Source organism: Etheostoma cragini, chromosome 8 (assembly GCF_013103735.1).
Source record: "Etheostoma cragini isolate CJK2018 chromosome 8, CSU_Ecrag_1.0, whole genome shotgun sequence".
NCBI classification, from domain to species: Eukaryota; Metazoa; Chordata; class Actinopteri; order Perciformes; family Percidae; genus Etheostoma; species Etheostoma cragini.
Window position 1 is genome coordinate 18,685,302 of NC_048414.1, and position 23,291 is coordinate 18,708,592.

At 41.4% G+C, this 23,291-nt stretch overlaps 3 protein-coding genes across 5 annotated transcripts in view; 1 reads left to right on the top strand and 2 right to left on the bottom strand.

Moving 5' to 3' along the window:
• Positions 1-199: 199 nt before the first annotated feature.
• On the top strand, positions 200-15,551 carry bcl2l13 (BCL2 like 13). Of its 2 annotated transcripts, XM_034879052.1 has the most exons (8): positions 200-493; positions 1,644-1,848; positions 2,357-2,380; positions 3,598-3,684; positions 4,894-5,050; positions 6,441-6,513; positions 6,730-6,858; positions 13,921-15,551. In XM_034879052.1, the coding sequence occupies exons 2-8, from the start codon at positions 1,707-1,709 to the stop codon at positions 14,935-14,937; spliced, it is 1,629 nt and encodes a 542-aa protein (XP_034734943.1). In that variant the 5' UTR covers positions 200-493; positions 1,644-1,706; the 3' UTR covers positions 14,938-15,551. The 2 variants fall into 2 exon arrangements, with proteins under 2 accessions (XP_034734943.1, XP_034734944.1); XM_034879053.1 differs by lacking the exon at positions 2,357-2,380.
• Positions 15,552-17,141: 1,590 nt separating this feature from the next.
• On the bottom strand, positions 17,142-19,907 carry bida (BH3 interacting domain death agonist). Of its 2 annotated transcripts, none has more exons than XM_034879059.1 (4): positions 19,778-19,907; positions 19,064-19,348; positions 17,986-18,119; positions 17,142-17,465 (listed from the first exon to the last, which is right to left on the bottom strand). In XM_034879059.1, the coding sequence occupies exons 2-4, from the start codon at positions 19,329-19,331 to the stop codon at positions 17,268-17,270; spliced, it is 600 nt and encodes a 199-aa protein (XP_034734950.1). In that variant the 5' UTR covers positions 19,332-19,348; positions 19,778-19,907; the 3' UTR covers positions 17,142-17,267. The 2 variants fall into 2 exon arrangements, with proteins under 2 accessions (XP_034734950.1, XP_034734951.1); XM_034879060.1 differs by having other exon boundaries at positions 19,064-19,352; positions 19,781-19,834.
• Positions 19,908-20,619: 712 nt separating this feature from the next.
• Positions 20,620-23,291, bottom strand: part of wee2 (WEE2 oocyte meiosis inhibiting kinase) — a 4,239-nt gene continuing 1,567 nt past the window's right edge. The window contains exons 4-11 of the mRNA XM_034879089.1: positions 22,931-23,165; positions 22,673-22,794; positions 22,404-22,550; positions 22,186-22,290; positions 21,759-21,844; positions 21,422-21,592; positions 21,145-21,293; positions 20,620-21,056 (exon numbers count right to left, since the gene is read on the bottom strand). Of these exons, the coding sequence (XP_034734980.1) occupies positions 20,900-21,056; positions 21,145-21,293; positions 21,422-21,592; positions 21,759-21,844; positions 22,186-22,290; positions 22,404-22,550; positions 22,673-22,794; positions 22,931-23,165 (1,172 nt within the window). The 3' untranslated portion in view covers positions 20,620-20,899. The remainder of the gene's footprint in view (positions 21,057-21,144; positions 21,294-21,421; positions 21,593-21,758; positions 21,845-22,185; positions 22,291-22,403; positions 22,551-22,672; positions 22,795-22,930; positions 23,166-23,291) is intronic.

Genomic DNA, 23,291 nt, shown 5'->3' on the forward strand with positions numbered 1-23,291 from the left:
TCATATTTGATGATATCTTCGATCTTGAAGGTTTATAAAGTTATAAATAAATGTAAAGTTTCACTTACTAGAATTGTATTTAATTATCATATTCTTTTCAGAAGAATATCGCGTGCTTAACTGACGTCCACCCTTCACTTGCGGTTGCTAGGATCCACATCCGACCCACTAGAAATCTTAGTTAACGTTCGAACCACTCTGGCTTTAAAGTTACCGTTAACGCTATCATTTTAAATAGTTGGAACACCGTCCGCTTATTGTGTGTTATTTTGAAGGTTATGACAGGAAATGTGGTGCTGTATTCTCTCTAGCTTGTGAAGCTTCCAAAGCACACTGTGCTAGGACTGTGCTACTGCTGCCTCCTGCTGCCTCCTATCAGTGGTGGACTGCCTCTTCAGCTACTACTACTGCTGCTGCTGCTGCAAGGGAGTGTGTCGCACATTTCCCTTATATCAGGCGTTTGTCAGCACCTGGTTGCCTTTGGACAAGGACGGTAAGAAATCAACTCCAAATTGGTTTAATTTAAGTTAAAATTAAGTTTTGAGTCTCTGCAATAACACACAACGTGTGCCGTTAACGTTACGCTAGCTAGCTTACATGTGTGCGAAGGGGTTCTGCAAAAACGAGTAAAACGGACTTGTCCCATGTACCAGACAATTTTGTAACGTTAATTTGATAAGTATATTTCTTATCTAACGAATTAGCCAAATGTCCGGTTAATTGAGGATTTACGCGTATGTCGTAACATCAATTCTTTGTGGCCATTCTGTCACTTTGGAAAAATAAACGATAATATTAATTTATATTCAAATTACTATACTCGTTAATTTATTTTAATTTGAACATAGGAAATTTGGTATAACTCTGTTTGGGACCTCCAAAAGCCAGCAATTGGTTTTATTTTGACAGTTCAAGTCGGAAGTTTTTTTTTTTTTTTTAAGTTAAACTCACTTTTGACACGCATGGTGTCCCTTCATCTCTGGAGGACGATGCGAGCTAATAACCTCAGACTTTTGTAATTAAGTGATTTGTTTTAGTGTGATTTGTCCAGAAAACCAGCAGTATACTTAACAATATAGCACAGCAACATTTACATTTTCTTTGGAACATTTGTTAAGTAAAGGCTCTTATTCAAGGACTTTTCACGCCCCTCTGTCCCCCACGTGTGTTACGTAAGTTGTACTGTATTGTGTCATTGCGTAGCTAGTGGTACACAGCGTAACCTTTTTAAGAGATAGACATGTCTTGGGTCTGTCCCCCTCTGTGTTTTCAGTAAGCAGTGATGCATTCCCAAATGCACCAATAAATTATATATATATATATATATATATATATATATATATATATATATATATATATATATATATATATATATATATATATATATATATATATATATATCTATATATATATATATCTATATCATGCATGTCCCACTGAGTGGGACATTTATTATATGTCATCCACCTAACAGCTGTTTTACTGATTAACAACAGATGTCACCAGGACGTTTGTCCAGACTCTGATGTGAATTCTCTCATGTTTTGTTAATGAACGATTCGGGCAGATTTGACTGTACTTGTACTGCAGCAGTCATGATTGTCAGAAATTAATTTTCCTCCTCTGGCTCTGATTTTCCTCAGGTGAGACGTCCAGCTTTGACTGTAAGAACGAATGTGCCCGAGAGTCTGACACAAGTCTGTTCAATGGCTACCTCAGGCCCCACCTCTTCTGCTTCCATCACTGCCACTGTGCCTGAGGGTTTCCATTATGAAACCAAGTACATTGTGCTTAACTATCTGGGAATGCTGCCTGTTAGTAGATCACAAGCACTAACAACAGCTCAAGGTGACATTTTATTCTGCCTCTTTGTATAGTTCAGTAGTATCTAATTTAAGGTATTGCTTGAATCTCAAATTAAAGGGCAGAAAAATGGCAATGCTCATAATTTAATGGGTCAAAGACACTCTGTGTTAGTGCTCTTGACAGTCGCTTCGTGTGCAGTGTGTGACCCATATTTTTTGGGCAGACCTCATACGTTTGACTTTACACATCCCACAAATAGAGTTGTGTTCACATGCACATTTGCACTAACAAAAGATATTCCTTGTGTGTAGGCAGGTTGCCACCTGTTCACCAGCTCAATTTAGCTTTTTCTGACATTGGCACAGAAACACATTCAGAGACAAAAACACAGCATATAGTTGCACATAGATGTGTGTATATACAGTATATATAAACTGTATGTATGTGCGTCACATTTGTAATTTGTGAAGTTATGTATTTACTTTTTGCCATGAAGATATGGTCACAGCATGTTGATGGTAAAATAACCTTTTGTAATTATTGATTACAGGGAGAGAAACATCTGACTTGGAACGTAAGATAGTTTTATAGGAAGACCATTTTAGTTTCCCTCTGTCAAAGCAGGGAAAACAAAAGCTATCTGGAAAAAAGCTCAGACATTTTTAGCCAGAAACGCAGAAGTGAGTAAAAGGAAGAGGGGGAGTAGTCTTAATTCCCTGGCCCTTTTTTATTGTTGTGTGCATGCTTAGAATTGGCGGAGAATGGTAGAGGAGTGGCTGATCCCAGCTTTCCGCTTGACACGGTCCAATTTCTGACAGCCTGTCATGTGTAATCAGCGTAGAGCAACTCACACACCAATGAACCAAAGTAAAATAGTTGGCCTGTTAGCTTTCTGGCTGAATGCTGAAACAGCACCAAGCCCAGAAAAAACAGTGGTCCTCAGGGCTGCAGGGTAACACAGACAGAATATAAAAAGGGTTGATCCGTTTCCTTCCTGTTAAAAAAAAAAAAAACTCCCCACCAGTATTTGATTTCCACCTTGAAAACATTCATTGGGTGCCTGAGTGGCTCAGTTGGTGGAGCGGGCGCCCATGTGCGGGGCTTTGCTCCTTGGCGTGGCGGCTCGGCTCCGGCCTGCGGCCTTTTGCTGTGTGTCATCCCCCTTCTCTCTCCCCTTTCATGTCTTCTGCTGTACTGTCAATGGAGGGCTAAAATGCACATATAGTTAAAATAAAATAAAATATTTATTGGAAAAATCATATCAGTCAAGCTGTTTAATCAACAAAGTATGATACTTCAAAGGTCCTTCATTCCATGATAGTAAAAATAGACGATGTCGAGCGGCCATATGTGTTTTGCGTGATTGAGAACTCAGGGTCATACGTGGTTCCCTATGCGCCCAGCAGTGCAGACTGAGTCTTGTAAATAATTTCCGTAAACATGAACTGTGCCATTGGTGCCCTGTATGCAATAGATGAAAGTGAACCTCTCTCAACTTTTATGTTTGCGTTCAACAACATCAAGCCGAGGCGGAGCAAATGAATAATGTGAAAGTAAAGGGTTTTTGATATAAGCTGCCCCTAGGCCTGAAGACACGGTTCTCTTTTCTGGAAAGTTGGTATGGTTTATATGTGAATAACACCTGCGTGTCTGGTGTCATGTGCTGGCATCATTGGCAAAAAACTGATCCCATACCTTATTTGATATATTTTAAAAATATCTTATTTTATATAATACAGCTGCACAAAGGCACACTTATCTTGGTTCATATGTCATGTGTTTCTCTTTCAGGACATGCCCGGAACGAGAAAGAAAGGAGCACAATAATAAAAGCACATGAGGAAGAGATGAGGAAACTGGACGATGAAATTGCTGATTGTAAGTGGACACACACACACACACACACACACACACACACACACACACACACACACACACACACACACACGCACGCAACCAGTTCCAGTGGTTATCTTTCAAATTTGTTTTTATATGCGGAGTAATGTTCAGGTCTCAAGTCTTTGATTACAAGTTTGACATTTTAGTGCAGATATGCTGTTTCTGGACAACAAATATGAAACTTTAAAGCATAGTTTGAACAAATGAAAGAAAACGCAATCAAAAACCTTTATTATTGGAAAACTCTTCCCCCCTCAATTGTAAATTCTCTGGCATTTCTTTTTGCCATTCTGTTGTTCACATTCTTTGTTCACATGTAGGTAGATTGTTGGTCTGCCTGTGCAAAGGAATCCAGAGATTAATATTTGTCAATATATAACATGAAGTGTATAGAGCTAATCACTGTGACACACAAATCACTTTCAGGTAGAGCAGTGGCAGTTGATTTGAATTACAGAGTTATGTGAAATCGGCCAAGTTGTTTATTTCTGTTGTAACTTTCAGCCGTAACTGTAACATTTTAAAGACATACTGTTTAACATGCAGGTCCGACCTATCCGACGTTTCTGCTGTGCTTATTTTCTGTACTCTGTTGTTTTGCTGCGTCTTTAATAAACCAACTCTAGCGTTACCGACGGCAACATCTCCCCGCAGTTGGACTGCCTGCTAGTCTGGGTGGTGTCGTTTTCTTTAGTCTGTGGCCCAACACGTAGATTACGTCTCCAACCTAATGTTACTGGAAGTTTTGACATATGAAAGCCTCAAACATGCCTTTGGATGAACGAGATGAGTGTATATCCAGTTGTTGTTTTTTTACCTGGAAGGTGTTGTAAACAAATGTGATTGGGTCTATGCAGTGAAATGAAATTTTGTTTCTAAACATAACACGCAGTTCTCTGAGTAGCATGAGTGTCACTCCAGACCCCCCTCCTTGCTGATGTGTAGCAAGGAAGAGGTGATCATTTCTAATGATGTATGGTTTGGTGTAGACCCATTTTCTTAGGAGTGGGTCCTTTCTCTTCCTGACAACCAATATCCTTGGTCTTTCGCTCAGTCATGCTACTCTGAGAACGGTAGTTACACAAACAACCCATAGATTTTGGTTATCACCAGTGAATTTGTAAACCACCTGACGTTAACGTGGCGCCTGTTTGAGATTTCCTTCTTCTGTGGTCTGTGTGTTTGCAGCCTTTTCCACAACAGGCTTCGACCGGCAAACGTCGCTGGTGTTTAATCCAGTCGCCCCAGAGACCTCGATTGAAGACTGCCTTGCTACAATGGGAGACCGGCTGGCCGTGGGCCTTGACACACACTTGGCAGCAGCCGTGTACACGCTCCTTGCAGGGTCAGTTTGCAACTCTCTGACTTTTATGAAATATTTTAATTCTCATGGCAGTACTGCTGTAGATTAACAGCATCACTGCTCTGACAAGATAAACACTTTTCTTGACAGCTTCCAAATGGAGGAAGGCCTCTATTTGACATGAAATCAATGTGTGGGGGGGCCAGTGCTTCGATACTGATTGCCATTTGTCTCACTGCACTATTTTCACACTTAATGGTGGGAGATAAATGGGTGTGTGTCCACAGCATGAGAGTTTCAATCTCAAAGGACAAAGTCATAGATGATAAACTGCTTCTTAGTTCATTTTCTTCTTGGTGAACGCTTGAACTTTAACAGTGAGAGGAAAAAGGCTTTGTTGCATAACATTGTTTGAAAGGCTCTCATTTATCTATATATAGATTGTACACAATAACACGCGCACACCCCGCGCAAAAAAACGCGCTTGAATTTGATTTAATAAATTCTGTCACACACACACAAAACCATTATACTTCTATTTTGTAGACAGTTTTGATAATCTAGGAATTATTGGGAAAGGTATTGTCACACATTGTCAAACTTAACCCAACTGTTTGTTTTGCGCTGTGCTGTAAATATGTACTAGCCAAAGTGTCATGTACAGTATCTCACTTGGTTTGAGACCACACAGATGATAAAAATGCGAGCAAACTATTGCAGATTGAATAAATCTGAGTGAGTTGAACGTAAGTGAGGTTCACCTGAGCAAGACACTTGCTCTGTGGCCTACAGATAAGACTGTGGTTGTACTGGGAAACTTCCAACTGTCTAACCCAGACCATTTACACACAGGGAACTACCTCAGAGAGTACGGAGTGACTTTTTGGGCGTTCTCCTTGAATATACAATCGTGTTCAAAAAATGAAGGCAACCAAGGCACACAAATTTGCAACTATAGTAAAAGTTTTAACTCTAAACATGGCTGACATCCACTTGATAAGACAAACCTGTTATAGTATATAGCACATAATATAAAAAATAGATTCCAGGTGTGTGAATTTGAACCAGGAGGAAGGTGTGTCTTCACAAATCATCACTGGCACACAGGGGATCATTTAAAAAACTTTGTGAGTACCAGCCCAACATCAATCTGACTTCATAAAAGTATCATGGATATATACAGAAAGAATGCAGCAAACTAAAGAGAAGCAGTACGGCTCTGACAACACAAACACATTTTTTTGTCTGCCCACATTTGAAGTCCAATTCTGGATACGTATTTTTTTTTTTTTTTAAGCAGCTCTTGGCAGGTGGTCAAAAACGTTACTGTGGGATACTGGGTGTGTGTGGTGGCTTCTTAGAATAATTCTTGGTCAATTAGCGATATGTAGTCCTTATGTTTAAAACCATTGATTATGTCTGTGTGTTTCAGACCTCTGGACTACCAGAGTTTCAGAGATGTAACACAGGATCTCTCAGCACATGCACAGGCAGGCTGGAGCAATGTGAGTCAGCTAGGAGTTTGGTCATGAATGTTCAATCTGCCCACTATTGCTGTTTTTATCTATCTATCTATTCTATTTATCTATCTATCTACCTACCTAACATCTCTATCTATCTCAGACATCGTAACGTGTGTGTGATATTGGTGTCCTCTTAATGTCTCTTTGTGTCCCCAATGTTTTTTGTTTTTTTTTGTTTTTTTTTCTCTTCTGTCCCAGGTGCTAGTACCTTTGGTGCTGCTTCAGGCTCTACAAAGTGAGGGCGAGTCACTGACAACTCTGTTGCGGCTGGGGGTGCGCTACCTAGAAGAGGAAAAAGCTAGCTACATCATCCAGCAAGGGGGATGGGTGAGTTTTTAAGCATGCAATGGAGGAAATCGAGTATATATTTACCCCTATATTTTAGTTACCTGCAGTTAACAATAGTTTTTATAATGCACATATTTTGATGAAAATGCTTTCACCGTTCTCAAATGATAAATGGATGTACATAACTCAAAATAGCCAGGTGAGGGCATCAGTGAGCTGACCTGCACAGATGTTTCATACCCCAGAATCCCTGCCCCTGTCCTTTTCTGTGATCTACTAGCAGCATATTAACATACACAATTAAAATGGACATCAAACTGCAATAAGTATACATGACAATACATCCTCATCAGACAATCTGCATAAAAACACAGTATTCAAGTGTAATCACTGCTAATTCTTTTGCCGTATAATGCCAACATTCTTTTTTTTTTTTCAAGATTTTTTGGGGGCATTTTAGGCCTTAATTTGATAGCACAGCTGAAAACATGACAGGAGAGAGATAGGGGAGATAACATGCAGCAAAGAGCCACAGGTCCCGAACCCGTGGCAGCCCCATAATAACTACATTTAAAACATGACCAGCCTTCCCCATACTCCTATTAGTCAGGAGTCAAATGCTTTATGTAATCTACTTACAACCTAAACATCCATCTGTTGACAACATTCAATCATAGTTCAGACCAAAAAATGTGATTGTATTTCTGTTATGCAATAGGGTTATTTTTCTCAATAAGGAAACATGATTCAGGGCTTAAGGTACTCTGGCCTGGTGCCAGATTTCCGGCATATGACTATTTTAGAAAAATACAAGTTCTAACCAATCAGATGCAAAGTAGGGCGGGTCTTTGCCAAAAAAGTGTGAGTGCAGTGTTGTCTTGGTGGTAAAAAAATTGAGGCAAAGTTTATCAAACCTGGAGCATGCAGATAGAGCTTAAGTTGAGAATGGAGTAAAAAAAGAAATGGCGCTGGGCAAGGATAGAGGACAAGATGAAAGGGGTGGAGACGAGGAAGCCGTTCAGCACGTGGTGCCTCTAATTGATGTATCCGGGTGCTTGCTTCCGCAGTGTATGTTTAAGGAAGATAATGTAACGCAGCAGCGGTAAGAAAGTGCTTGCTAGTCATTAGATGCTACTCACCAGTACCTTACCGGCAACAACGGCTACTGCTGCAACCGTGCCTTCACTAACCAACCGTATTTGTTATTAAAAACAACAGGTGTATGCAGAGTGTGTATGTGTTGATAGTGGAACTCGATTTGTCATGATGGCCCAGCCACTGTGTAAAAAGAAGACCAAACTGCCTTGACAAAGCTGTCTGTTTGGAATCAGCATGGCAGTTATTTAAACACACGCGGCCTTGTGCCCGACAAAATGGGACGTTTTCAATGTTTATACCAAAAGCAGCAAATCTCAACATGGCCAAAACCATTAATGTACTTGTTCGCTTTTTAGATGATGACCTAGCCAAAAGTAACCACACAATATCTCGCAAGTTTTGTTTCCATAATGACTCACTCTAAGATTTTGATATTATTATTATTATTGCTATTTTGTTATTCTAATATGTAATCTACATTGACTCTTAATTTCAAATATGGTTGAAAGAAGTAAAACTTGATTCAAAACCAAACTTATCAGTCATTAAATTACGACTTTTATTATTGTGTAATGTAAGAAGGACTTCAACAGTTTTGTCAGTCAAATATTCCATAGTCAATATTATAGACGTTTGTTGTGTTGTAGATTGCTAGCTTCTTCTTTTTTTGGTGATAATATTGCAGAGCGTTTTGTTTTCCAATGTTGTAATAAGTGGAACACTGCGTCATAGATGGCTCACTAGGAACAAGGTCATGCTGATAAAGGGTCACATGACTCGATGCACTGACCACTGCTCTGGTCGCCATTACCTCGTGTCATGATGCTCTGCCCGGTTTCGTGCTGTGTATCGTGAACATAATGCGCTGGCTCCAAACAAAGCGGCATTCCTGTTTTTGCGTTATGTCACAGGGGATGAACGAAGGATAGGTTGGGGCAGGATCAGCAATGGAGAGATGGAACAGGGGAGAAGGAGGAGAGAGGGATTTCGTGAAGAGTCTGGCGATAGGAGGGGAGGGAATACGAAGGAGGGAGGGGTGAGTGATTAGGGACAAAGAGGATGGGCATGGTGAGCAAGTGAGAGCAAAGTGAAATTTCCATTAGTTTTAACAGCTGCATGCATGCACACTTCTCTTTCTACATCCACTCCATAACTAGGACTGTCTATTGTTTATTCAAGTGACCTGGAGGTTTCAAGACTTCACATTGAGGTAGGATGTTTTACTCGTTATGTCGAAGCAACCACAGAGTGAGATCGTTTGTCCGGATGCACGCGTGTGTGAGAATGTTTACTCTGAGAAAGAGTGACGGTGCAGCAGTGGAAAAACCAGTGGCAGACAAATAGGTCTCTATTATCTCGCAATATTTCTATGTTTTTGTCATTGTTGAGTGGTTACATGTAAACGTGTTGTATGGATTGACTTTTTTTATATAAATGTGAACTTGCAGAGAAAAGAAAATATGACTGCTAGTTGCTACTAAATGAGGAACATCAAGTACTTTTAATATTAAAGGAGATGGAAAGCAGAACATCTTTTTCGTAATCGTATTCATCTCATTTATTTAATAATCCGTTCCCGCATTTATTTTGTTGAAACGACACAAAACGATCTATAATCCCCCGTTAGTGCAGGTCACTTTCTGGTGAAGTTGTTCCAGCAGGTTTGGGTGCCTCTCATAATGCCTTTGTTCGTTCCAATGGAGTACAATACGGATTATTATGACCCCAATGTGATGTACACTTGATTTGGCAGGAACAAAACCAGCAGCCCTCAGACAGAGCACAGCCAGGGACGGGTAGGAGGAGGAGGCCATGATTAGAGAGGGACCAGGGGGGAGATAAAAATGGCCAACATGGTGAAAGAAATCCTGCAATAAGGAGATATACCACAAACTGTAACTGGAGAGTAGAATGAATTGGTTGTAGTTGGGTGGCTTTACCGCCGCAACTTCTATTTGTTTGTCTCTAACAGCCTGTCTCCGGTCTGTCCGTCTGTAATGCTTGGTCTTTCCTCCTGAGTAATCAGACTATTGTCCTTCAGTGATGTCTGACAGTGAAAACTGCTGCCTGAGAACGGAGTGCACAACAGCCCCATTACTGTCTGTCCATGTGAGTGTGATGTAATAGGACTCCTGAGGTTTAGAAGTGGCACACTGACAATTGCACCTGGCTTCTTAGCGAACAGAAAGGGTTACTGATGTCATACATTATTTTACTGCATACTTTACATTTGATGGTGAATTGATAGTCAAAGCAGCATACCTTTTTAAAAGGCAATAAAGCAACTTGTACAGGCCCTTGGTTTTACATTTGGACTAGCTGCTACTGCTGCTTAGAAGTGGTGATGTTTTAAGGATAAGGTGCAGCAGTCAGGGTACCAGCCTGAGTCGTGTCAGGGCATGTCACCCAGCACCCTGTACAGTGTAAAGTGCTCCCCCTTTGTTATGTCACCCCCCTCTCGTACACCCCATGGTGAAATAATGTGCATCACTGTGACACTGCATCAATGAGACTAGAGTAGAGTGCCTGTGCAAGGAAACTCCCAAAATAAATCTCATAATCCTTTAAAAACCGAATCGCCAGGGGCTTGACTGGCCCACTTGTAGCTTGCTAAATTACTTGTACAGCAGCAGCACACAGGCTGACTGCCAAGGTTTAAACAGGGCACCCATCCATATTCTGTCCTTTCAACTATCCATCAGTCCGACTGCTGCTACAGCACTGTTAATGGTGACGGGCCAAAAAACAATATTCACTGATGCAAATTGTACAGGCTGTTTTTAAAAGGAGTTTTGCTCAAGCCTCTTCCAAAGATGCCAGGTTTGATAAACTCATTCAGTCCTCCACTTGTCTGGGCTTCTGTAGGAAACATAAGGTATTAATAGTTTGTTTAAACATGATTATGAATCAAAGCAAATAATGTATATGCTTTTCCATTGTTGAGTGAAAAAGCAATTGTGGAAGGAAGGTAAATTTAATAAATGTGTTGTGTAAAGTTTGTGGAAGAAACACTGAGATTGGTTGTCAGTATTCTTCTGGGTTGAGACAAGGACATTCACAAGTGGAAGTGTATAGCCTATAGTTACTGTAGGCATTTCAAACAGGAAAAAAAAACAATCTATGTTAGTTATGATGAAAGTTCTTCCTTCGGTGAGGTATTTAATTTTGAATGTATCTTAATGAGAAATAGCACTGGCCTCAGCCTGCGTAGCCATTCTGGATGGTGATAAATGAACAACATAGGGTGCAATTAGATGCTGACAAGCAGTCTAGCAGTACCTCTTTGTCAGCTGCTGTGTGACCTCGTGCAGCGCTTGTCCATTAGGGACAGTGATGACATAATCCTCAAAAATGTCAAGGGTACATATGAGACAGTGAATATTGTATGAAAATAATCCTTGAAAGTGAATGTCATTGCTTTGAATTATCATTCAAGAAAACAGATAACACAACAACAACAACAACAACCTGTTTGTGGGTTTGACATTTGTTGGAAAGTGTGCCTTTTTGTAACATCTCCGAGCTAATGTTTGGTTTTACAAGTGGATGCAGCATGTTGACAGTATGTGGCAATATAACAAGTACTCTTAAGTGTCGCGACAATTTGACAGCGACTTCTTCCAGAATCTGTGTGTTCAGAGACATTTTCAGATTCAGTGTTAAGTGTCAGAGCAGGGTAATGTTGTGTTACAGTGAAGGGCTAGCAGCTCAGAGAGATGGAAAGGTAGAGCCAGGGTATGTAGACTAGGTAGGCTTTACAGCAGGAATGTGAACTTGTTTGATAGAGTTTGCCTTAAGGCGATGACGAGGAGAACTGTGAAACACGCCTCTCATCAGAACACTCGGAAGGTTAGTGTGTTTCCTAGTTTCAGCGGGGCTGGAGGACAGCATGGAGCATTAAGGAAAGATCAGCAAATTCAGAGTGGATTGTCTCCTCAGGTGTGTGTGTGTGTGTTTAGCATTATTTATGCGTGGTTAAATTATTGGCGCATATTTTAAAGTTGTTTGCAAGAATTGTTCATATGTTGGATTTGTTCATGAATCCTATGTTAAGTTTTATTATTATTCCTTGCTATGAATCTAGCTTTGGACTTCACCTGGTTAGATAGCAGATTTGTCCTGTGGAATGCTTTATAGTTGGTGTTGTGCTCTTTGCGTTAGGACGCCCAGTTGGTATTCTTCATTGACGACATACTGTGGCACTCAGTCTAACCTCCTTTTGAGGTTTACCATTGGTTTAAATTTGGGATCAGTGAGGAGTTTGTAGAAACAGGAACTTGAAACGTACTGTAAATGAAGAAAGGTTTATAGTTAATGTTCCTGAATACCATCAGCAACGTTTTGCTGTGGATTTCCAACCACATGGCATCCCTGTCCTGTTCTGTCCAGCTGATGGCGAGCCTGTAACCTGAGGGTGAAGCCCTCTTGCTCTCCCACATGCAAATCAGCTTATGGAAACGTTGGATAACCCTGGAACGCTGTTAGATTTAATCCCTTTCCTGCCTCCCTGGATGCAGCTGCCGTTGCACCCCTTAGAAGGCCTATTATGGAGACTGGCCTTCACAGCGAAACCATGTCATATTTACAGTGGTCAATAATCGTTTACATACTGTATGCTTCCTCAGAATTTAAATGGTGTGTGGATCAGATGCAAATTGGCGGTCAGGGACACTGAAGGACATAATACCATGTTATCATTTATTTAAATGAGTTGGGAGCTGGACTCTGCTGTCAGAATCTTTCTGTCTGCTGCACCGACACAAACACCGCTGTGTCCAGTGTGTGTCTGTGTGATATTCTCTTTAACCAAATACCTGCAAATCTAATGCCATTTCCATCACCCTTAGTTGTACTTTGTGTTTTTTGCTAAGTAGCAAATGTTAGCATGCTACACGTTATACCTGCTCAATATCAGCATGTTGTCATTGTCACTGAGCAGCATGCTCAAGTTAGCATTCAGCTCAAAGCACTGCAAGGCCAAAGTACAGCCTGACAAAGCAGCTAGCATGGCTCGGAGTCTCGTTGTAACTGCATTAAGTAGGATAGCAACAACTGAAGAGACATGGTGTGTTAATAATGTTTGTTCTGGTGCAGCGAGTAATATTGCACTGTTCTCAGATGGGGATGTGCATAAGTCTAAAGTTAAGACCTGTTCTAACCTAGACTTGCAGGGCTGTTGTGTGGGCAGTGTTAGATTTTGCTGCTGGATAATGTTAGCGGATAAAACTCAAATTTAAAGGTGCAGCAAACTGCCACCCACAACAACAAATGATTTCATCCACTGTTTTCAACGTACGCCCTGAGGACACTAAGCATGTCAGTGTGTATCTTGTTCCTTTGTGCTCAATGTGAACTGGCCTATTTCTGAGCCACATGCTGTAGACCGTATTCTACATCACTCAGCAAAATGCAAAGATATGGCTGTTATGGTCAGTCTCAGATATTGGTTTGTTCCTTGCAGTTATGTCAAATGCTGACATGAAAAAACAGCTTTGGCAAAAGGTTCAGCCTTTTTAATATTTAGAGGTCAAATGTGTAGATTTAGTTCGGTCAAATATGTAGATTTAGTTCAACAGACATTTAGCTTATTTAAACATAGTTTGCTTCAGCAAGCTGTCCTCTGTGTCAGTGAGTCATACCCACAAGATCATATGATGTGTGCGTTACATAACAGGAGAGCTTTTCAGGTGGCCCCACATCCATGGTTGATTAATAGCTACGTACCACTAGGTAGCACACTAGGCTAACTTAAGGTGTAAAGCAGTGCAGTGTTAACCGGTTTTTACTGCAGACTTCTGCACTTGAAAGTCAGTTCAAAAGTTATTTCAATGTTCAGTAAGTGGTTTTGCAGCACTGTCTATCTGAATAAGAATCCTGTTGCACTCAAAGAGCACACTCATTATTTACAACTCATTTAACTTGAATCTGTTTCTCAAAATTCTGCACCTATTTTATAATCTACAGAATGTTGACACCATCTCTGTCTCTGTCCGTCTAACACAGGGTGAAATATTCAGCCTTGAGTCAGAGGAGGAGCGTGGTGTGACCATTGCTGAAGACAGCAACGACATTTACATCCTCCCTGACCAGCTCAGCCCCCCGTCCTCCCTGCTCTGCACTGGAGACAACAGCAGTGAGCAGAGTTCCTGGCAGACAGAAAGCTTACCCGTGTCGCTGGCCGGCCACGAGTCTTGGGCACAGGTTGGTGCGATGGACCCCGAAGACGTCAAGAGCCTGGACAGCAATGAGGGCGTGGCTCTAGCTGAGGAGCGCAGCGAAAACAACTCCTCAAACTCGGACATTGTCCACGTTGAGCGCGAAGATGCTGAGCTGCTGGAGGAAGGAGGGGAAGTCGGAGGAATAGACGAAAGCATGATGAGTGTTTTAGGCTCAGAGAGTGAGCTAGCCGAGCTTAGGGAAGAATTCAGGGACCAGTCTCCACCTGTTCCAGTGTCAGCTGAGGCAGCCCCGGCCTCCCTGCTTTCACTAGAGGAACCAGTTGTAATAGAGAAGCCTGCAAGCTTGTCGGCAGAGCCTTCCCACCTCTCCTTAGAACCAGAGCTGCCTCCCCCGGTCCCTGAAGCTGCTGCTCCCCCTCCTTCTGAACCAGAACCTGCAGCACGTGCATCTGTTCCTGCAGTTGAACCAGAGTCTGAGCCAGAACCAGCTGCCCCCACCGCCCCAGTGCCTGCTGAGGTGGCACCACCACCTCTAGCCGTGGAAACCCCGGCAGAACCAGCAGATCCTGAACCCACCTCAGAACCAGCTCCTGAACCAGAACAGGAGCCGGAGCCCGTCACCGTGCCTCCCGAGCCAGAGACTGTGGCAGAGCCAGAGGCCCTGTCTGCTGCCCCCCTTGTGCTAGAGGCTGCAGTGGCCCCTGTAGAACCCCAGCCCGAGGAGCCCCCAGTGCAGCCGAAGCCGGAACCAGAGCTCCCAATGCTGCTTTATGGAGGTGCTGCACTGGTGGTCCTCGCTGCTGTAATGGCATACGGTGCCGTAAACTACAGGAGGCATTAAAAAAATGGTCTCAGGGGAGAATGCAAATTACAAGAGGTTAAGGTAGGAATAAATGTATTGTTTTGGATTTATTAAACAGCTGTTTTTTGTTTTTATTTGCAATGCTTCTGAAGGTTTCAAATCAGTGAACCCCCCCTCAGCAAACCCAAATCTCACCTCGGCACACCCACAACCTTACTGCTGGGAGTCCTGGCTGCCCCACTGCACCAGGAGCAAACACAGAAAGGCGATAACAATGCACTCCACTGTTCTCCTTAGCTTTGATTTTGCTCTCTTACCTTTTGGATTAACTCACACTTTTGTGTTGAAATTCTCAAGACTCCAGTTCTTTATCTCCTAGATTGGAAATACTTTCATCCTTCTTCTTCTAGTTTTGCTTTCCGTTGTGTCTGTGGCTCACCGTTAATAGTTTGTACCATTTGAGTGACCTTATCTACATGCAACATTTTGCTGAGCAAGTAAACCTCATAGCCCACTCTACTGCTGCTGTGGGTTTTCTGGCTTTCTCTCTTTGTATGCAGCAAAGTGGCATTTACTTATTTCCCCTCTAATTGTGATGAATTAATCTGATTCTTTCCCTGAATAGCAAACCAAATGTATGATGCTGGAATGGGGGGGGGGGCATAAGTTAGATTTTCCATTATATTTTCTGTGAAACCACTTTTGAAACAGAACAGACATATTAGGTTAGATTTATGTTCCGTCTTTCTATATTTCACAAGGCATTTGTATCCCTTCACATGCAGCACATTTTGGCTTTATGTATTGAAACATTAAAGGTTTTTGCCCAAGAATGGATAAAAGTATTGTGTCCTATGTGTCCTACGGTACAGTACTTCTGCTGCATTTGTGGAAATGATACATCATGCATAGAAATCTGAATATACTGTGAATGTCCAAAAGGCTGTTAAAACACAAGTAACAAAATATTTATTCTTGTTGCAATGGATTTTCCTATGGTAGTCATACAGTATAAAGTGCCATGGAGAAAGATCTTTGTCTAGACTGAACTACATTTTGCTTGCATTAGCTAAAAAAAGGAAAATGTCCACCCCTGCTTGTATTTACCAAGCCAGAGTAAGCAGTATTACTCCAAAAAGGGGGAGTAGCAGGAATGTGACTCATCTCTTCACCAGATGTAATGATTGAATTTACTTGATGGGCTACTCACTTCCTCAGTCAAAACCACATTTTGTCTGCAGTTTCCTCCCTGTCTTTACTTGTTCTGCTAGTTGTCTTTATAATGTACCTGACTGTCCTGTAACGATCTCAACTCCGTACCTTACCATGAGAAGCAAAAATGGGTTCAACGTCATTCAAACCAGCATTAACGTGTTAGTATGATTTCACATGTGCACAGGAAATGCTGCTATAAAGATTTGGTTTTGACGTAACATTCAACCTTGTGTTGCTATGAAATGTTGTTGGATGAATGTCCCCCGGCTAAGGAAATCGGTGCAGGTATTAGGAGTAGTTCTTAAACAGACGATGGAATGTCCCCGGGCCTGCCCCACATTCAGTGTAGGCTAAATTACTTATCCTTCCCCTTGAGAACTGATGGCACTAAGTACTTCATTGACATCAGTAAAACATAACGGGTAACGAATTGTTTTGTCCTCAGCGCTGCCTCACCACTAACACATATTTCTTTGAGAATTTGGAGATATTGTGGTACGTTTTATCACTATGAAAATTGATGAATGGTTGTTAGAACACAGTATTGAACAGAAACCATTTTCTTTGATCCAGAAAGGATGTTTCCATGTATTTCAGTCCGTGTAACATAGTAATCCTCATGAACTGAGACTCCTAAACATGACACTTTGTACCTTGAGTTTCCTACAATACACTGTTTGAAATGGGAATAAAAACCAATTTGAGAACCTTTTCTGTGGTGATTTGTTAAAATTGTTTTCAACTTTGCACTGCCAAAGATCAACACGCTTCTTCACAATTTTGTAGGACTTAAGTAATTAAGTAATTGAAATGAAACTCAAATTTAATTAAGTGACACTGTGTATTCCAAAAGCAAAACAATTGAATACAAAAATATCTTGTTTTTTAAGTATTAAATCAACATACATTTTTAAGCAAGAAAAAAAACAAAGTAATGTCAAAATTCAAGTGTCAAAGCCAACCTGTTCCCAAGACATAAATGTAAACAATTAATTCATCATCACTTTCCCTCATGTCAAAAGTGTTTATACTACTGTGAGATCAACACAGCTCTTTTCAGTTGACTGGTCGCGAAGAGCAGCTGCCAGTTTCGGATTCAGCTGTTTTCCACCAGACGTTTCTCAGTTATTTTGTCTCAGCCTGCAGCTCACAAGTCACCTGGCCCTGGCAGCGTTGATGTACTGCAGCGCGGTGTGGAAGAGGTTTCTCAGCAGCCAAGGGGCCTGCTCGCACACTCTCTTCACCAGGGTGAGCGTGAGGGCCATCATGACTCGCTCCTGAGGTAGATGCTCCAGACCCACGCCCTGACTCATCACCCTCCTCACCTCCCGGGTCAGGTAATCTTTCCACTGCTGTAAAAGCACAATTCAACAAAGAAATTATCGGTACATGTTGACAACACTTTGGTTAGACGGACGGTTAGATCATCTTATTCAAGTTGTAATCAGTAACGACGCAAGCGCACATTGTTTTACTACTAGGGTGTGTATATCTTAGTCTGTAATCTTTTGACGTTTTGATCCTGCACTTGTGTCACAAACACCTTGGTGTTCAATTCATTACTGCAGGAATCAATATTGTACACAGATTTCACTTCACGTATTTTGCAGTGCTGATCATTGGGTGATTAAGTGATGACTGGGTGGTGATGGCGCTGGGAATATGACCCATGCCTTTGGTGTTGGAGGTCTGGGTTCCATTCCCACTGCGAGACATCAACCAATGTGTCCCTCACCAAGAGACTTAACCCCTGCTCCAGAAGCATGCAACCTCTGACATATACATAGCAATAGCAAATCGCTTTGGATGAAAACGTCAGCTAAATTACATGGAATGGAATGTAATGACTGTCTGTGTACAGAGCAGACTCACTTCAGGGGGGTAGTTGTTTAGGTTCCTGCTTAGGTTCTGGGTAGCCTGAGCAACAACGTTGTGTTCGAGCTGGTCTGCAATTTCTCTCAGCCCGTATGCTATCTGCTGGAGGTCTGCTGCCTCTGCGCGGTTCCCTGTGGAAATCATGGCCCAAACATCAGTATACTTTAACATAAAGTTACTGGATTCAACAGCAAGGCCAGGGGGAGAAATGTTACCATTAATAAAAGTACAGCAATGAACAAAGATTTAAATCTATTCTAACAGTATAGACTTCAATATCACATTTGACCACTGTAGCACATTATGTGATGTAGGTTTAAAAAGCATACAGTAATCAGTTGAGAGATGAATGTGGATGTAGGTTTGCATCCGCTAAACCATGACGAGGTTGACAGCTTTCACTTAACAAACAGGTTTTTTCGTTACTTTTGTTTAAAACAACTTTGGCTGTGATAAAGTGGAATAATTTCAGTGGCAACACTGTATCGATTCACAGGCGCCAAGTAATGATCTTTTGTTATATATGTGTTGGTCATTTTGTCTGTTTGACAATCATATTTTGCAACAATAAAATTGAAGTGATGTGAACAAACAGAGAAATGTATTTTTTTTTTTAGAAAATACAGATGTTGACAGTTTCCTTTTAGGGGACATCATTTGAAATTGGGAAAAAATAGAAGTCTGAAAGAAGGTTATAAATTGCAATGTATCGCAGGATACTGCAATAGGTTTACAATCGCATTAATATTGTATTGTGGCATAAGTATCGTGATGATATCATATTGGGAGGTGCTGGTGATTCCCACCCCGGAGTTTTTCTGTTACCAAATCATCCTTTCACGAGGACACGTTCACATTAGTTTTGATTTATCCAGCAAAAAAAGCTTACATTTTGCTATTGGACACTATCAACAAGCCTTGGAGATAAACGTGAAACAGCGGATTTGTGCTTCTGTATACAAGCAATGTGACTCCGGTTTACAGCAGATTATAGTACTAATACATCACTACTAACAGAAAAAAACACCAATATAGGATATTTGTACAGCTTTAAGTTACTGATTGAGATACTCACTCGGCCAACGCAGTTCCAATGAAGGCTGAATATCATCTAGAGCAGCAGTGATGCAAACAGGCAGGTGGCCGTCAGTTTCAATGTCTCCGTCTTCCAATGCGTCTTTTTCGGGACCATTGAAGTTGACGTCCCGGGTAAGATTTAAATCCTTGCCCAGGGACAGAAGCTCCTTCCCGTATTCTGAAGTTCTGCAGTCAGTTTGAAGGAAGGCAAACATGACCAGGGCGGCGGTGTTTTGCCCACTGGTCACATTCCCCAGGTTATCCATCGATAACACCTCTCGGTCTTTTAAATTTAGAAAAGAATAACGAAGCTAACGTCAGCAAATGTTCGTTAATGCAGACACTAACGTGATAAAGAAAGCAAACCGCTTAAGGTTGACTTACTCAAACTGTTACATCGAAGAGGAAAGTAACTAAACAGCCTTCTAGTTTCAACTAAGAAGCTATTTTAACAGGCATAGTTACATATCGTTATATTATGAACTATAAACCAGGTAAAACAACTAAACTAGCTGGATAACATTACATTTGTCGTCTAACGGGTTGTTAAGCTAGCTTGAAATATAAGCTAAAGCTAACTTAACTTATCTAGCGTAAGCTAACGTTAGCTAGTGTAACATACACTTTTGAGCATCTAGCGAAGTTAACTTTTAGCAAAAGTAAAACGGGAGATCGTCGCTAAGGTTTCGAGAGTATGGCTAATTCCACTTACAGTCAGTTCTTACGCCGGGTACGTCCGCTTTTAACTTTCTACAAATAAGTCGATTAGTGATGCGCCACCGACGACCGTCCCGCTAAAGTGGTGAGTCCGTATGATAACGTTAGATTCTGTTATTGTCGTGCGAGTATTCGGGGTTGGATAGATATCTCATGATGCCTTCAAGCACAGTCGGAAAATACGTTGTTCAAACTTCAAAACGTGTCATTTCTATTTAAAAGGTGTCCAAAGCTCATTTACAATATTATGTAATTTCTATAGAATACATAGGAAATCCCCTGTGGTGAGTCCACACAAAAAAAACACCATCAGATAGCGATAAATCAGTTGGAACAGAGATGCAAAATGAAAACAGAAGGTGTCCAGTGTATCTTTGATTTTTCTATTTTAATTTTATGAATCCAATTAAAATAGCAAACGTTAGCCATGTGACCGGTTATAAAGCCCTATACCATTTGTTAATCCTTTATTTAGTGCAGGTACAATCATGTGACCTGTTATAATGCCCTATACCGTCTGTAAATCCCTTATTTAGTGCAGGTACAATGGAATGTAGGGTTATAAATGACATGGAATGCTCTAAAACATATGTTCAATATGGTGCTCATACTTCCTCAATCCACCCCTAGTCACTGTTTCACATACATCGTCATACAGTTGGCTGGAGTTTCAGATAAGAGCAACATAACACTGGAAAGTCCCTGTGGGTTTTTCCAAACACTTTGGACGTGTCATATGGAATACATATTCACTATTTGCTTTAGCTCGGCAAGTCTTGTCAGGCACACACACTTGCAGAGCTAAATCAAATTAGAAAAAAGGAAATACAACCAATAAAATGCTTCAAATGTTTATTTACAGTTTAAAAACAGTACACACTTCTGCAGTAGTTACAGCTCGCCTCTGCCAGAAAATCACTTGAAAAGTGAGTCAGTTAGATAAGTCCTGCTGTCCACAGCTCTGCAACCCACTAAAGACTCAGACAGTCCATCCAGAATACTGTCACTCTGTCTTCTTCTAGACATGCTACATGTTTACGTCAGACTGGTTGCAGAAGGACTCACATTTAAATCAGAACAAAGAACAAGTTGTGGGCCTAACAATGTGCTATCAGACTCAATACCCTAGACATCCAAAGCTCATGGATCGCTCGGTCTTCCTACCAACAAGCCTTCCAGTTTTGGGTAAGGACCCCATCTTATTAGGGAGTTTCAGCCCAATTGGGAAGTTTTGCTTGGGTGACAAAGCTGCCTGTCGAGCCTCCTGGAGCTCTCTGTAAAGAAAATGGAAATAAAAAGGATTGTGTAACTAGAATCAGAAAGCAAGTCCTTAAGAATGAATGAAGACTGGGGCCATTTTACTTTTCAAGCATGGCTGTCCTGAACTTCTCTACATTGAGCTCTCTCCGTAGCTGAGCGGCCACCCTCCCGGTCCTCTCCTCCCTCAAGACTGTGTGCTTGCAAAGCTCCCTGGCAGATGGCCGATTCATCAGGTCTGGATCCAGCATCAACTTACAAAGAAAACACAAATAAAAATAAAAATGTTGTCAACAACCTATGCTAGTGACACGAGCAAATGATATTCACACAGGTAGTAAGAAATAAGAAACAAGAGTAGAAAGAGCAGAAATAAGAATACCTGAAGTAGGCCTCTGAAGGGAGGCGACAGCTCATTTGGCAGTTCGGGGAGCTGCCCCTCTCTAAGGCTGTGCCACGCATCTCCATTTTGCGGCAGCGGAGGAGCCCCGGCTGCCAGCAGAATCGTGAGGCCCAGAGCAAAGATGTCTGCCTTGGGCAGGTGCCTGTAATCCTGGGGAGCAGTGAGACTGCGGACATGAAAGCTTAAAAGCAATGCCCCTGATTTTCTTCTTTTTCTGTTTCTTTAAACCTACAGTGAAGTGCAACAAACTCTGACCCCCAAGCCCACTTTTTTTTTTTTTTTTTTTTAAACAGTATTTGTTAGGTAAAACGTTTACCTCATGCAGGACCTCACTGGCCAGAAAGCGGCTGTCCCCTTCCTCAACTTGAGGACTGTTGGTTGAGGTCACATGACCCAGATCCCCTGCAGAAAACAAGAATCAGATGTGACAGCAAACAAACATTTCAGGTAGAATATCCAACAGTAAAGGTCCCATATTGTAAAAAGTGAGATTTCCATATATTTGTTTGATTTTAAATCACATCAAGGTGCTATTTAAATACAGTAAAAGAACGCTCAGAGACCCACAGAGAAGTGCACACAGCCCATATTCAAAAACGGCTTTTTAAAAAGTAGCCGACAGGACTTAAGGTTGCGATGTCACAACTAATATATATATCTATATATTAGTAACTGGTTCTAAAGGAACACCAAAATAAAAGTAGAACCAGAAAATGAACATATGTCTCCTTTAAATAAAATACCAATTTTGTAAATGACTCCTGCTGATGTGCTCCGGTCATCTTCCTCCTCGCTGTCCCCTTCACCTGCTGCACTTGTGCTGGGACGCTGGCAAATGAATATATTGCCTACAAAGAATTAAAAGATTTTTATTTATTTTTTTATTTTTTAAAAGGCACAAGAGACTTGAGGTTTTGATTGAACAAGAAATGCAAACTGAGAACTGCCAGATGAGACTTACTTGGTTTGATGTCCAGGTGGACGAGGCCTGAGCTGTGGATGTATTTTAGCCCCATAGACACTTGTAAGAGCAAATCTTTCAACTCTGCCTCTGAAAACAGCTCACCCTGCACTGTCTTCTTCACAATCACATCACTGAGACTTCCACCTGGCACCCACACATCGATGTTATCAAAACCACAGAATTCAATCTAGGTCACATACAGATATTTATAATTTCATTTCATTCAAGTCTTCCTAAACTGTTTTTGGTTGTAAGGGGAAACCTACCATCACAGTATTCATTCTGAATAATCATGTGATCATCCTCTGCCCATGCTGAATAATAGCGTACAACATGTGGGTGGTGCCCAAGAACAGCATGCGCATACACTTCTTTTAGAGCCAGCTGCCTGAGAGGATATAAAAAAAATAATAAAAAAAATTATAAAAATCAAAATCAAAAGTCACATCTCTCCACGTTTTAATCTGGTTTCTGACTTGATCAAATGTATCCGTCTGACACAGAGCATCACACCGCTCACTCACTCGTTGGCAGAGCCGGCCAGGGGTCGGCGAGAGCGTTTTATGGCGTACAAGCAACCATCCAGCCTCTTCACACACTTGTAAACGGCACCAAACTCGCCTACACCAATGCACTCCAGCTCCAGGAACTCACTCTCATAGCGTGACAGCATGAAGGCTTGGACAGCTCGCCTCTGCCAGATAAACAGATGGAGGGTCTTGTGGTAAAACCAAAGAAATTTCATGAGAACACACGTCACTTACAGCCAGGAGAACAAGGCTTTTTTTTTTTTCCTTGGATGCTTCACCAAATATGGTAGTGCTTCCACGAGGAAAAAGAAGATCCTAACGGAGCTTCATTTTTTTTTTTTTTTTTTTGTGATTT